At 52.0% G+C, this 15,674-nt stretch overlaps 1 protein-coding gene across 1 annotated transcript; it reads left to right on the plus strand.

The window, feature by feature from the left end:
* Positions 1-9,921: 9,921 nt before the first annotated feature.
* Positions 9,922-13,812, plus strand: ZNRD1 (zinc ribbon domain containing 1). The gene is made up of 4 exons (XM_006034898.2): positions 9,922-10,125; positions 10,227-10,327; positions 10,799-10,908; positions 13,289-13,812. Exons 1-4 carry the CDS (start codon positions 9,996-9,998, stop codon positions 13,311-13,313), a joined length of 366 nt encoding a protein of 121 aa, XP_006034960.1. The 5' UTR covers positions 9,922-9,995; the 3' UTR covers positions 13,314-13,812.
* Positions 13,813-15,674: the final 1,862 nt, after the last annotated feature.

Consider the following 15,674-nt stretch of genomic DNA (forward strand, 5'->3'; position numbering starts at 1 on the left):
TTTGTGGAGGAGTATCATATACTAGACTACAGGCAGTCCTCAGACTTACGACACAACTGGTTCCTAAAACCTACATCTTAAATCGAAACGTAACTCAGAACCAATTTTCCCATAGGAAACAATGTTATAAATGGGGGATCGGTTCCTGAACCAGGGCCTGATACCCTATTTTCACCAAAAATAACCCAGAATTTTGTACTCAGTCAGTTATAGATGAGTAATAGAGCTACATTAATGTATTTATATTGTAAATAGCAATCATATTGATTTGGAAGGACTTCTTTGAGGAGACTTTGCTGGACTTTTTGAAGGGCTCTTGGTTGGACTTTTTGAAGGGTTCTCGGCTGGAGGTTTCTCAGGAGTCCTGGCTGCAGGTTTTTCTGGAGTCTTGTCTGATTTCTTAAAGAAAGTGTCCAAGCAAGTTTGAACAGATGTTCTCCAGGGAGATGGGTGTGTTGTAAAGTCGAAACTGATATCAGAAAGTTGAAACAGGGTGTCAATTTATAAACGTTGTAAGTACGAAATGTTGTAAGTCGAAACGTTGTATGTTAAGGACTGCCTGTATAATGATGTGGTGCAGAGAGATACAAAGTACTGAACTAGCTGGCAAGAGCAAGTGCTTTGGGATTGATGAATAATGAATGGGCTAGCCACTGTCCTGCTGCTGAGAGGAATATGGGTATCTTTAGTCCCGAGTCAGTCCACATGCAGCATTAATGTGCTTTAATACTTGCACGTGTAGATGCCGGCCTATTCCCACTTATTACACAGTAAATTTAAGCCCATGAACGACTGCAGTGGCAACGGCGGGAGCCTGTCAGCGGTGAGCAGGAAGCACCCACAGACGCCACCAGCATTGTTGGCGGTTGGGGAGGGTGGGGGAAGAAGGTGGCAAGTGCCGACCATAGGTTGGCAACCACCTGCAGGCGCCACCGTCAGTGGCAGCCAGGAGTGATCATGGACTGCCACAGACACTGCCGGCAGCAGGGTGGCAAGCGGTGACTGCTCACGGTGCCTTTTTGCAGGGGGTGCACCACCATGCGCAGGGGGTGCATGTGCACCTGCGTGCACCCCCTATGCATTGCCCCTGTTTAAGCCAGCATAAATGCACGTATAAACTTGCCCACTGACTAGTAAACTAGTGATCAGGTGCAGTCAGGTATAGGGAAACTGAAGTATTTAGCCAGTGACTAGTTGCAGAGGGCAATGGCATACAGGGCTAGTTAAACAATAGTTTACTGCTGGCAGGTTATCTTGTACAAGATTAGCTGTCACTGATCTTGAGTGCTTGGGTATGAGGAAGTGTCTAGCCCTGCTGCAGCAGGCATTGTGGGATAGGACTGATCTGTTGCAGAGGGACATTGGGTACTGGACTAGCTAGATACTGATCTGGCTATAGGGCTATTGGGCTAGCTGGCCAGTTTTCTGGATCAATGGGGCCTACTGATACTGAAGTAGACAGCTAATAGTATCTGTTTCAGGTCAGAATGTGGGAAACTGGTCCCAGTTGGATCACTGCTCTGATCTGTCAGGGGAACAATTAGCCACCAAAGAGTAGACAGACCAAGATTCTGTTATGGCACAAGTACCATTCTCTGATCTGTGGATTTGTCTCAGGATGAACTCTGAGTTTCATGCTGGGTCTTCTTGAACAACACTATGGCAACCTTCTCCTGAGGGACTCAGCTTCTGCCTGAAAGAGAAGATTGATTGGAAGCAGTCACGTGCCAAGAGCTCTCTGCGGAGTCTGGGCCCCAGCAGGAGACAGCCAGCCTGGGATTCTTCATTATGCACCAGGATTTGGCGTGCTGGGCATTGTTAGTGTCTGGCTCTTGCTCCCATGTGAGGGACACAACAAGAGGGAGCTGGGGTTTGCTGAAGGCACAGCGATTTGTGATAAGCGCCGCAGTCTATCAGGCAGACCATTAAAAAGTTTTCTGGGAACAATTCAGAAGTTAATCTTAAGTGAGTCCAGGGGGAGGTAAACTTGAGGCAAGTCCCAGATGCAGAGAAGGAGCTATGGTGCTATTTTCAATGGACTAAGTTAACTCAGAGAGTGAAAAGCATTAACTTGTTCTTGTCACTCTACAACAGGGATGTCAAACTCATCTGGCCCTGTGGGCAGCATGAGTGGTGTGGGGCTGGTCCATAGGCCAGACAAATGGCACATGGCTGGCTCTGTGGGCCAGACTGGGCCCATGGAGTTGCCCCTTCCTCCCTCCCATGCCTGATCCAGAACACGCAATGCACACCAGCTGGACTGGGGCATGTACCACATGCAGTGCACACTCCAACTGGCCCAGGACACATGCTGCACGTGGCACCCCCCACCCAGGCACTCCAAGGCAAGCACTGCATACAGCACAGGTCCTGGACTGGCTGGAGTGGACTCTGCATGCGGCGTGCATCCTGGACTTGCTGGGGCAGGTTCTGCACACCACATAGGCCCCAGACCAGTGGAAGCCAAAGGCACCATGTGTGGAGTAAGTCCCAGGGCCTGCATGCAGGACTGGTCTGGCACACACTGCATGCTGTGTGTGCATCCAATCTGGACTCAGGGGCAAAACCAGGGCCCTGACAATGGGGCTCCATCAGCTGGGTTCAGCCCATGGGCCATATCTTTGACACCCCTGCTCTACAACACTTAGCTGGAAGACATGGTTGAGGGTTCTGCGTATAGAAACTAGCCTCCTTGGTGTCCTGGCAAATATGAAAGCATTAAAATGGACAGATTAGGGGACATGAGGGAAGAAAAAGCAAAAGCATTTTGAATATGAAATTATGATTATGCAAATAAACTTGGGAGGATATCTAGTATAGATGACTGGCACAGTGGTGATGGTTGTACGTCTTCACTCCTGTGCTAGCTTAGATGTCTTGATGACTGAGGTTCCCTAAAAAAAGCCAGAGGCCTCTCAGATGTTGCTTGAGGGAGTCCCCACAGGAGTCTGTTCCACTTCTGTCTTATTGTAGGGCCTCAAAAAGATGTATGTATGTAACAGTCCAACCTCATTACCTTGTTTGATGATTAGACCTAAATATCCATGCATACTAAGTTATGTTCATTTATTTCTGACGTATACTTCTCTTGTCTAAGAGACACAATCACAACTCTGTCTCTATAAGTATATCCAATATTTTTTGGCTATACTAACCATCTCCTATCACGGATTTCTTGCCATTGTCATCTGCCCTTGGTTTGGAAGGTCATAGACCAAGTGCACTAATTGTTCCCCAGAGGTTCTTTTGCATTAGAGGAAAGTCTTCTCTTTACAGCAGTCTGCTCCTTGTGACAAAGCCTCGGTGTAGGTCAGAAAACGGATCCCAGCCCTTTGCTTGAGCCTCAGTCTCACATTTTTGTACCACCAGGTGTCTATGCTCTTCCTTTAAACCAACTGGCTTAGATCTAAGACTTCCTAGCTGACCAGATTTCCTGTACCTTCTGCACCCACTTGGAGCTAAGCTGTAATCTCTCCAGCCTGGGAGAACTTCTAGTGCAGGGGTTGTCAACTGGGGGTACACATACCTCCGGGGGTACTTGGGAAGGCCCCAGGGGGTACATGTGCATGGGTGGGGATGGAGTGCCACCACCCACCATGCCACGCCGTCACCTCTCAGGAGTAGGGCAGGTGGGGGGGAGGGCAGTGGCACCCCTCTATGGCGCTGCCCGGTCAGCCGGATCTGGGAGGGTGGAGGAGGGAAGCTCACACGCAGCGGCCACTGCCGCCACCCATCACCCCGCATTGCCACTCCACATCTGGCCATGCACCACCTCCTCCCCTCGCCACTCTGTGTCCAGCTGCCAGGGGTACACTTATTAAAAAAGGTTGAAAACCCATGTTCTAATGCATCCACAAAAGGTGCTGCTTTCAAACTGTCTGCATGGCCTGGCATCTCTCTGATTTAGAAAGGAGAATATGACAGTTTATCTAGGTAGCACTGCCTCAAATCCATCCCCAATACCAGAGGACTTCCCAATGTGCAGAGCGGCATTGTGGGTCTCTGCCCCCTAGGAGATTCCAATCCAGGCAAGCCACTGCTGATCTGACTAAGCTGTCACTAATGGGGTTAGATAGCTGCTGGCAGTGGATAAGGATGTGCCTTCGACTGTACAGATGACATAGGATTAGATAATACCTGGAGGTGATACCTTTGCCTCTAAAAAGCCCCAACCATCGACGTGGCATCTGCGTTCAAACTGCCAATGCGATGCCAAACTAAGGTTGTGCAGGTTATGACCCAGACACTCGAGAAGTGTCTGTCTGGAATCTGGTTGGACACCTGACCTGGACAGGCAATGTCCAGGAATTGAACCTTCCTACTCAGCTGAGAGCAGGCCCAGGCTCTGATTCGACTTGCAGAGCTGGACCACTGCTAGAGCTGGTTCCTGAGGTTGCCAGTAGGCAATGGTGGCAGGCATATATCCATGCTGAACCCTGGTGCCTGCATCCCTTCAGCATCCTAGCTTCTCCACAGAGGAGCAGTCCTAGGGCCTGTGGCACCCCCTAGCACCCTTGAAAGGATATTAAGGCACTCCAGGATACCATTGCACCTGGTTGAGAATCAGGCCAAGGAAATCCTAAATGCTACGTTGAATCCCTAACTATTGTATTTAGTGCCCACTAATGGATCTATTCTTTATGGATTTATCCAATCTCACTTTAAATCCAATTAAATTATCAGCCAGAGTCCAAAGTCTTACAGGTGAACAATCCCATGGTTAGACTTACTCAGAGAATTTATAGATTCATAGATTCATAGATGCTAGGGTCGGAAGGGACCTCAATAGATCATCGAGTCCAACCCCCTGCATAGGCAGGAAAGAGGGCTGGGGTTAGATGACCCCAGCTAGATGCCTATCCAACCTCCTCTTGAAGACCCCCAGGGCAGGGGAGAGCACCACCTCCCTTGGGAGCCCGTTCCAGACCCTGGCCACTCGAACTGTGAAGAAGTTCTTCCTAATGTCCAGTCTAAATTTGTTTTGCTAACATTAGTGGGACCATCTGCAAAAGTCTTAAAGGTTTGAATCCCTTGCAAATGGAGTAGGAAACACTTTACGGATCTAAAGGAGTGCATATCATAGAATCATAGAAAATGAAGACTAGAAAAGACCTCAGGAGGTCTTCGAGTCCAACCCCCTGCTCAAAGTAGGACCATCCCCAACTATATCATCCCAACCAAGACTTTGTCTACCTGAGTCTTAAAAACCTCCAAGGATGGAGATTCCACAACCTCTGGGTAACCCATCCCAGTGCTTTACTGCCCTCCTGGTGAGAACGTTTTTTTCCTACTTATCTAACCTAAGCTTCCCTTGCTACAATTTGAAATGCTACAAGTGAAATGGTGTGAAGGATTACTTCGGCCAGATATCAGGGAATATTCCCTAATAAAAAAAGAGTTTGTGAAAGAAGGAAATCATTTCCCCAAGGGAAAAGGTTGGAAATACTATCACACAGGACACCTAAACTTAGGAAGGGGCAAAGACTGGGAAAGAAAACTGCAAATATTCTGCACTGAATCAAGAGCAAATCACTTACTTTACCCAGCATGGTAGAGCTAAGAGAAGGAAATCCTGACAACTTTTTGGACTTGAGTTGCCTCTAATTAATTTAAGACACTACAGTAAATCTGGATGCTAGAGAGGGCAAGCCCTATGTCCCAGTCCTGACAAAGGGAACCAGTTTTCACCAAATTGAGATAACTTTGGAACCACCATTTCCTAGACAAGAAAGAGCCCATGTGTCATCCCACACCCCTTTAACCTCCAAATTGAGGTTACAGAAAGAAAGACCCATCTTCCATGCCCCACTCCACCCACAACAGCCAACCCACCTATATTAGGACCATGCCCCAGAGGCAGCTGTGACACTCCCTAGAGGCTGCCCAACTTCTGCCTCCCTACTCCAGCTCCTTTTTCTCACCCCCCAAGTCTTGACAGAACTATTATGAAATTAAGGAAGATACCCAAGAGTCCCCAAATGAGCCAGCTGGTACCTCTTGTATCTGGCTGGCCCCAGTCTTGCACCCCTGAGCACTACATTATGGCCCTCTGACCCTATCAGTGCCTAGGGTGGCCATCATAAAGGACAGTCCGGTTGTCTTCAGTCCTGTATTGATACAAAACCAGATGCTTTTATGTCCTCTGTTTTTCTCTTGAAAAGAAAAATAGAGGACATAAAGGCATTGGGTTTCATATCAATAGAGGACAGAGTAGCAGAAAACTGGAATGTCCTCTATGATGGCCACCCTATCAGTGCCTCAGCGCACCAACTGCCTTATCAACTATATTCATGGCCTCCTTCCTCCCCTGTAGCCACTCCTATGCCTCACAGATGTTACTTGATGTTCGTTTGGAAGGACCCCCTATCCCCAACCCAACTTTTGGCCTTCGGGCCCCAGACTTTTGTCGAAGACTCAGCCTTCCCAGCCTTGCCCCGTTTATTCTGGATGCACCTTTCAGTCCAGGTCTAGTGCCCTGGGCCCCTACCTTGTGCACTCTGGGCCCTGGGCCCCTGCCAACTCTCACACTCTGGGCCACCCATCAGCCCTTTGAGTCCCCAAACCCAAGCTGCACTGCTCTCCCTCTGGTCTTGGCCCTCTCAGCCTTGGCCGACTCATTCAGCCCTTAGCTCTCTGGGTCCCTAACCACAGGCCAGGCTGCTTTCATTACCTGTGGCCTCACCCTCTCAGCCTTGACTTAACTCACTCAGCCTTTAGGCCTCTGGGTCCCTGACCCCAAGATAGGCTCCTTATTATTGGCCAGCCAGTCCATGAAGCAAATGTATCTGACTATAACATTGGCTATGTTTCTCTGTAGGAAGAGATGCCACTATCTCCCCATTTTGGCTCCCCCATGTGTTCCCCACCACAGACAGAAAAATTATTTTTGGCCCGTCAGATCTGCGGGGTGGGGCTTGTCACAAATAATAAGCAATCCCAATAAAACTCAGAGTCCCCCACCACTGCATCCCCCAGTTGGGAGAAGAACTACACTAGAGTCCAGCATGCTGCAACAAGGACTGTCCAACAAGGGGCCCTGATGTGATGGCCTGACTTTACAGAGGGCCCTTGGCCCTGGATCTCCTTTGCCACAAGCAGAGGTTGGATCACTTTATTTGATGGACGCTGAAGTCATTCCAGGTGATGCCAAGTGCAGTCCTGGGCTCATATAAGGGGGTCTGCGATTGAGAGATACTCACCCTGGATCAGAGTGACAGGCGAGTAGGTCTAGCACCTCACCCTCCTGTCAGGGCTTCTCAATCAGGCACAGGATTAATCACCTACTTCTCAGGTGACAGTAATAGTGAAGGTGACATGTAGCAAGGAAGCAAACCATGTGACAGATTTTCAGCTGACAAAAACTGGATGGGTAAAATCAATTCTGCCTGTTTCCAGTATCCCTCCCTTGCAGAAACGTCAACTGCCTCATTTGGAAATGAAGAGTCACAGGGTGCTGTTTCGCACGCTGCCATTCAAAACAGCTACAGAGACTCTAGAATCTAGATACTTGTTCAATAAGAAAGGTACGAGGACAGAGAGATCCCCTACATCACAGGCCAGGTGCTGCCACAGCTGGCTCAGCATCGCCAAGGTGTCAGAGACATTAGTGGAGACACATGGCAGCAGAAGGGCTTATTTTGCTGTTTGTGGCATCACATCCCTTCAGCAAGAGGTGCTCTGGCATCAGGGGTCCCCGTCCCTCAGCAGAGCTGTACCCAGAGACATCCAGCTCACAGGACTGGTCTGGTGTAGACTAAGCCTTGCACACACACCTTCATGGGCTCCTAGGCGAGTGGTTTTCAACCTTTTTTTCATTTGCAGATGCCTAAAATATTTTGAACGGACGTGTGAACCACTTTGACCTGTACATGTGTGTATTCACATGTGGTTGATTGATCAGTCATTTTTTGTGTACCCCTTAGACCAGGCTCGTCCAACATACGGCCCACGGGTCACCATGCAGCCCGCCAAGCCATTTTATCTGGCCCGGCCGGGGCGGGGGGGGCGCCCCCCCCCCCCCGGCGGTGCCGTGGAGCAGAGCCACGGTGGTGGAGCGCGGAGCTGCGGCGGCAGCGAAGCACAGAGCCATGGCGGCGGGGCAGCAGCGAGGTGGGCAGGGCAGGGCAGGGCCGGTCTGCAGGCCCCAGCTGGTAGCGAGGGGAGGGGAGCTGCTTACCCCCGCAGGGCCCAGCTCATCAGTGAGCCGGGTCCTGCCGCAGCTGGCCCAGCCGTGCCTGATTGGATGAGCTGGGGATGGGCTCCGCCCCTTGCCCCCGGCATGTGGCCTGGGGAGCTACAGCATGGCCCGCACCCTGCCCGCATGCATGGCGGAAGGAGGCACGAGGTAAGTTCCTGCATGGAACTGGGGGCGCCTCGGGGCGGACGGAGGCACAGGGTAAGTTCCCATGCGGAGCACACCCATTTCATTATTTTCTGCAACTTCATTGGTGTCAAAGGTCACGTGACATCACTTCCTGATGTGATGTCACTTCCTGTGAGGTCTTTGAATATGGCTCACTGGCCCACTGGGTGATAAAACGTTCATGATCCGGCCCCACATTCAAAAAGGTTGGACACCCCTACCTTAGACACAGTCTGCCGCCCCCAAGGCATTTGCAGACCACAGGTTGAAAACCACTACCCTAGACCCAGACCATGGCGGCTGACAGCTGGTCACCATGTGCCATCGTGCAGGGCTGCCAACTGTGTTTGAATCAATTCAGGTTTCTGGAACACCAGTGTGCCTGCGACACACAATGCAAACATGCCTGTGCGTTTGCGTTGATCAGTTATGGATTACAGCGCATAGACTTTACGCCAGAAATATCAGCGATGCGTCGGGCGTGCACACAGGTGCACGTGCATCCCCTGAGCGTGGCAGTGCACCCCCTGTGAAAAGCCTGCTGGCGGTCGCTGCTCGCCATCCCCCCACCCTCGCCACTGACATCCAGCGGCATCTATGGGCGGTCTGCAATCGCTGCTGGCTGCTGCCGATGGTGTCTGCGGGTGGTTGCTGAACACTGGTCGGCGTCTCCCGCTCCCTGCTGCTGACAACGCCGCGGCTGCCTGCGGGAGCCGCACACCTGCCTCTGCCACACTCCTGCCGCCAACAGCGCCGCCGCTACCACCTGCAGGAGCTTGCCGTGCCCCCCAGCCTCTGCAGGGCACGTCGTTCATGGTCAGGAAGGCAAATGCACTTTCCTCTTACATTTTAAAAACCCACTGAACTACTGCAAATATCAGATTCAACATTTATTATTTATTCCTTTCTCTTGGCTCTATCGTGCAAGGTCAACTCTTGATTCAGTGCAGCATATTTGCTTCTAAGGTTTTCTTTCCCCGTCTTTGCCCCTTCCTAAATTTAAGTGCCCCACGTGATAGTATTTCCAGCCTTCTCCCTTGGGGAAATGACTTCACAAACTGCCCCATAGCATTTATCTCCTCGGGGGCTCTCAGCCGGCTCCTGGACCTGTGGTTCTCAACCTTCGTTGTACCCGACCCACTGCCCCAGGCCCCAGCCCCCAGTGTGTGGGGTGGGGGCGGTGGCAGAGGCATGGGAGGCCCCAAGCAGCCCCTGGGAGGCTGAAACTCTGCCAGCCTGCATACATAAAATAATAGATATAATAAATAAATATAATATAATAGTAGATATTATAAATAGATATAATAATAGATTCTTGCGACCCACTTGGAGGCCATGCCCCACGGGGTGAGGAGCGCTGTCCTGGAGACTAATGAGCTAATTAATTAACTAGCTAATCCCTGGAGACTCCAGCGCAAACCGAGAGGGTGAGCAGCGCACCGCGGAGTGAGATGGGCCGGAACTGGAGGGGCGGGGAAAGTGGAGGAGGACACTAGGGCTGGACCGGAAAGGAAAGGAAAGCTGCTGCTCCGGATGTAGACGCTCTGTCGCGCGCGCTTCCTTTGCAGCTCTAGTGCTCTGGCGGACCGGGAGTTGCCCGGTCCGAGCGCGGCGGCGGGGGCGCGCGTGCGCCATGGAGCTGGCGCCGTCCGCCTTCCGCGCGGGCCCGGACTTCTGCCCGGAGTGCGGCACGGTGCTGCCCCTGCCCGGCGTGCAGGACCGCGTCACCTGCGTGTGCTGCGACTTCGCCATCGCCGTGCGAGGTGGGCCGGGCCCGGCCCTGGGCTGCTCGGCCCCTTCCCCCAACCTGTGTCCTGTCCCCCCTCCCGCCCCACCGTTGTTTAATGACCTTCCCCCCCTGCAGACTTTGAAGGCCGCCTGGTGCAGTCATCCGTGGAGTTTCACAGGCCCAGGGCCGCGGCTGTGCCGGGGGGGGGCGATGGGCAGGAGGTGAAGGGCCCCGTGGTGAGTGGGGGTCTCTGCGGAGGGCGGGCGGTGCGGCAGCGTCCTGCGGCGGGGAGTCCCGCAGGTTATCGCCCCGCGCGGAGGGGCCTCCGACGAGCCGGTGACATCCGCCCCGTAACCCTGGGAGCCTGCCTCGGCCTCGGCGACCCTTTCAAATTGACGGCACCAGGAGGGGTGCGGGTTGAGACCTACCACGTCACTTATTGGCCTCCCTCAGGCGGGAAATCTCAGCAATTAAGTGCCAGAAGGGACCTCAAAAGAGCGAGTCTTACCCGCCCCGGCGCCCCAGGCCCGTCGTGGTTCCCGTGGCCCCTCTCTGCGCCCGGTCACGATTCTCCGCGTCCTGTTTGACGCGCGGTGCCCAGAACTGGGCCCAGGGCTCCAGCTGGGGGCTCGCCAGCACCGAGTAGAGAGGAAATACCACTTCTTCTCTAGTCGGGAAAGCTGAACATTGATTCCTTGGGATTTCAGATCGACCGGAAGTGCCCCCAGTGTGGCCACGAGGGCATGGTGTATCACACCCGGCAAATGAGGTCGGCAGACGAAGGGCAGACTGTGTTTTACACCTGTGCTGAGTGCAAGTAAGGAGCCATTCGTGGGTGTCTTTTATGGGAGGTGGGGGAAGGGAAGAGGAAAGGAAAGTTGCAGTCCGTGGAGTAGCAGCTTTGTCCTGGAGCAGCCTGGATTTTAGTTGTTTCATCAGTCAAAGCTGAGATTCAGATTTTCACCAGAAACCGTGGGCATTTCTACACACGTTGTGGGATGCAACGCTGGGTGCTTTAATTAGCAAGCCACGCTAATTAAAAGTGTCCGTGCATTGCATGTATCAACATCACCGTGCATCGCTGCTCTGAAAAAATGGCAGGGCGCTTTGAACGACAGCTTATCAAACGTGCTTTTATTCAGACCACTCAGCCACCATTTTTTCCGCATGGAGACGCATAGCGATGCTGATGCATGTGGCACGGGAGGCTGCTGGAGCACGTCGATTTTTGTGTTCCAGCAGACTCAGTGAATTAAGTCTGCTCCGACACGCTGGCTTTCCAGCGCATTGGAGCGGGCTCCACATGCCTGTATAGGAGCCCTGTGACATTTCAGTGAAAGAATTTCGAGACCAAATTTAATAATATCTTCTCATTGTGTAAAATTTATTCTCCCTTTGAATGTTTTTTGGTGACCAGTGAACATCACTGGTCACCTAGAACTTGCGTTCTCAACCTTTTTTGTACCAGGACCCATTTTTAAACATTGATGCCCAGTCCCCCAGTGTGTGGGGCACGGAGTGGGTGGGTGTGGGGCACCGGGGGCCCCAGGCAGCCCCTTGCAGGCTGGAACTCTGCCAGCCTGCAAGGGAAAAGCCATAGTTCCCCACATTTTGCTCCTTCAAAGGAGAATCCATTTTAAAAGTTTGTTCACAACCCTTTCATATATTCATGTGACCCACGGGTTGAGAAACGCTGACCTAGAAGACAGCATTTCCTACCCTTTTGGAAGTTGAATTTGGCATGAGGCAAATGGCCCAAAGCAAGCCCACAGTGGAGACACCTTAATTTAGCCTTCTGCTCCCCTCCTCCCGATTCCAGCCAGTGGTTTGCATTCCCTGCTGTTCCCCACTGGGATATAGTGGGTTCATGGCACAGTCCTCCTCCTCCTCTTTCTTCCATGCTTTGGGAATGGTGGACATAATTACCATAGAATGATCTGTCATTGGCATCTGAGATTGAACCCACCAAGACGAAGGGAGGCAGTTCGTATCTGAATGCGACATCTGAGCTGATTGGCACAGCGTCTCTACAGACTGGCGGAATCACTGCTCCCTATGTACTTTCTCAGCTACAGTGAATAATCAAGAGACCAGTTTGCCACCCCACCTGCAGATTCTTTAAGCCTCTGTGGGGAGATTTGCACCAGCCCTAAAAATTTTGCCTTCAGAGCAACCAAGGACCAACCTATCAAGGACAAGATGGGCCTCAAAGGCTGCGTCCATGCATGATGTGGACGTTTGTCTCCCCAGGGACAACTAGCAGGGGCACAACTAGCAGCAGCATGCCTTGCACCACTGCTAGTTGTCCCCAGGGAATGCCCGTGATGTGTTGCAAGTTACCCAGGGGTAGTAGGGGAGGCTGGGGCCTGCATTGGGCTGTCCCCAGCAGTCTTTCCTGGGGGCCTCCCAGGACTGCAGGAACAGTGATTCTGGCCGGCAGCTACAGTGTGGCTCTGGGCAGCCCAGCTCCACTTTTAAGCGATGTGCGCTACCCCTGCGTGCACTGCTCCACTTTTTTTCTCCACAGATTTTTTTGACTCATGGTCAAAAAAACCCTCCACACTGCTCCCTTGCAGTGCAGAGAACAATTAAACGTGCAGTATGTGGCATGCAGATGTCTGCGGTGCCACCTACCACACAGCCGCTTTCATCTGGGCATAGCCAAAGGGTTTATCTGCTCAGCACAGGACAGTGCTGCACTGAGGGGCAGAACTTACTGATGCACTTACAAGTGCCACCCTAATAGTCTGTTTCTGCACCATGGAGAAAATGCACCACGTAGACAAGACCTCACATATTTTATCTATCAATAAATTGAAGCTAACAAAGGGGGTTCGATCTGGAATCTCCATTCTTGTGCTGGAGATGAAAATAGTTTGCCAACCACGCATGATGCAGACATTTTACTTCATGCTCAAGACACAGCTAGCTTCCTTGTTCTTTCCACACCCAAAATGACTGCCTCCACCCCCTGGGTCCCCTGGCCCCATGCTACAAAATTGGCCATGTGCCTTTCCAGTGGCCCCACCACAAAGAGCAATTATACCACCTTCCATCCTTGAAGGGGCAGAGTGCAGAGCCGTGCCTGTGCTCTGTCCTTTGCTGCCACCTGTCGGTTTAGATCCAGAAATTTAAATAAAAGGAAAAAAAAGGCTTCTGCGCAGGATTGAGACTGGGGGTTGTGTCTTTCTCTGCAGGTTCCAGGAGAAGGAAGATTCTTGATTGGAGCAACATGGGGACCAAAGAGCAGAGGAGGCTGGGTGTAATGCCCCCTTCATACCAAAAGTGCTTGCTTTTGCCAGAGTGAGATTCTTTCCTTGGCCCAAGACATTACCCAGCCCTGACAGTATTGATTCTGCCTGCAGTTTGATGGCATAGAATGCATTTGAAGTCCAGAGGAGCGGAGCTGGGGGATCAACCTCAGAGCGACCCCTGATTCCTAGTCTTTGGGAATTCCAAATCCAAATTCCTGTTTCAAAGGACTGTTGAGGTGATTTCCAGAGTTATATACCCCTTACACAGGCACAGTCCCCTTTCTGGCTAGTACCACAGAAGCTGTATTCTGTAAGGAAATCCTGTTCCTATTGAGTGCACTGCATTTTTTTAATTTGGAGGAGCCTGGAAAAGGGACTGCCTGAACTTTTTGGGTGGACTGCCTGTCTTCCTGGACAAACCTGGCATAACTCCTTATGGATCGTTTATAATAAAATAAATTATATTACCTTGCTGTCTATAAATCCCTTGCTGTGAGGCAAAAGCTGCAATTGTGCAGCTTTTCTGCCTTGGTTTGGAGTGGATACATGCTTTGCATTATTATAACCTCTTTAATTGCAACCTTATTAATTGACTGGACTCTCCCTTTTTTTCCCCATTCCCATGCCCCACCCCCCTTTCAGATCCTGTCTAGGATTTGACAAACCCATCTCGGTTTGTCATCCAGAAAACCCCCATCATACTTGGGTGAAATGCTGGTGGGTGTCTTGTGATGTGATCTGTATCACAATCTGCTGCTCACGGTGCAGTGTTTATCATCCACAGAAAAGAAACAAGTTGCTCTAGTCCTAGGTTGACTCTCCTGAGCTCTGCTCAGTATTTCTTCTCCTGGGGGTGTGGGGGCAGGAGCACCTCTGCACCCCCCATCCAGTGTTCAGCTAGCTATTTTCCCCAGCTTGTCTTGCCTGCTCAGATGTAGCCCAGAGCTCTGAGCACTGAGAGTGCCCTCCACATCCCTCATGGGCACATGCAATCCCCCACCTTGTAAATGGTGACCCTCTTTCCTGTTCTCAGTACTGCTCTGGCATGGGAAGGGGGAGAGAGGTAGACTCCAGGCTCTGGCAGCCCAAGTTGGGCAAGAGCACTCGCCCTATTTGAATCAAGCCAGGCAAAATGAAGGCAACAAAAAAACTACACTTTTAGCATTATGTTTTACCCATATTTGCAATCGAAAGCTTGTCCACACCATTGGTTTGCTGGGGCTACCAGGCACTGGTGCCAAAGGGTAGGACAGGCAGCTAGAGACACTCTCCTACTGAGCAGGCAGAAAGTTGTGACATTAGAAGTGATGGCATTGATTTAGAAGCAGTTTGTCACCTAGAAAATCCCCATCATAATTGGGTGAAATGCTGCTGCCTCTCTTGTGATGTAATATGTATCGCAGTGCACTGCTCACTGTACAGTGTGTATCATGATGTGCGTCCACAGGAAAGAAACTAGTTGCTCTAGTCCCAAGCCAACTCCCTCCTGAGCTCTGCTTGGTGTTTCTTCCCGGGGGAGCACCTCTGCACCCACTCTCCTTCCCGTGTTCAGCTGGCTATTTCCCCAGCTTGCCTGGCCTGCTCAGATGCACCCCAGAGCTGAGCACCAAGGGTGCCCTCCGCATCCCTCATGGGCACATGCAATCCCCAATCTTGTAGATGGGGACCCTGCTTCCTGCTCTCACCGCCTCTCGGGGACAGGAACGTAGCAGGAAGCGGAGACTTCGGGCTCGGGCAGGCTGAGCCGGCTGAGAACATTTGCTCTGTTTGAACCAAGCCAGGCAAAATGAAGCCAGCAAAGAAACTACACTTTTAGCATCGTGTTTTACCCCTATTTGCAATCCAAGCCTTGCCCACACACCATTGCCTTGCTGGGGCTACCAGGCACTGGTGCCAGAGGGTAGGACAGGCAGCTAGAGACACTTCTACTGGGCAGGAGGAAGTTGTGCTATTGGAAATTATGGTGTTTTACTTGTACTAAGTCATCACAAGTGTGGGAGGGGACGTGGGAACAGAGAGGGGCGCTGAGGAGGCTTCAGCACTCCCAAGCCCCCACTTTCCCATCAGGCCTAGCGCTGGGGCCCGGACCAGGCCCACTGACTGCACTGCAAGCAGCCCATTGCAGTCACGTGACCCAGGGCAGGTGCGGCCCACGCATGCGCAGTGTGCCCCGTACGGCGGAAGCGACCACCGCGGGGGACTCCATTCGGTGCCGACCCGTGGCCAGAAGCAGGAAGTAGCGTTGTCGGAAGCGAAGCGGGGTGCGGGAAAGCTGCCGCACCGGGCGCGGGCGAGCGGCAGCTGGAGGAGGCGGCGGGGGGGGGCGGGC

This window comes from Alligator sinensis, unplaced genomic scaffold, assembly GCF_000455745.1.
Source record: "Alligator sinensis unplaced genomic scaffold, ASM45574v1 scaffold1208_1, whole genome shotgun sequence".
Taxonomy (NCBI): domain Eukaryota; kingdom Metazoa; phylum Chordata; order Crocodylia; family Alligatoridae; genus Alligator; species Alligator sinensis.

Excerpts from the sequence above, each read along its gene's own strand:
- ZNRD1 (XM_006034898.2), top strand. The coding sequence starts at position 9,996 with ATGGAGCTGGCGCCGTCCGCCTTCCGCGCGGGCCCGGACTTCTGCCCG. Across the intron at positions 10,328-10,798 it reads AGGAGGTGAAGGGCCCCGTG|ATCGACCGGAAGTGCCCCCA; the intron begins GTGAGTGGGGGT and ends TTGGGATTTCAG. Across the intron at positions 10,909-13,288 it reads TACACCTGTGCTGAGTGCAA|GTTCCAGGAGAAGGAAGATT; the intron begins GTAAGGAGCCAT and ends CTTTCTCTGCAG.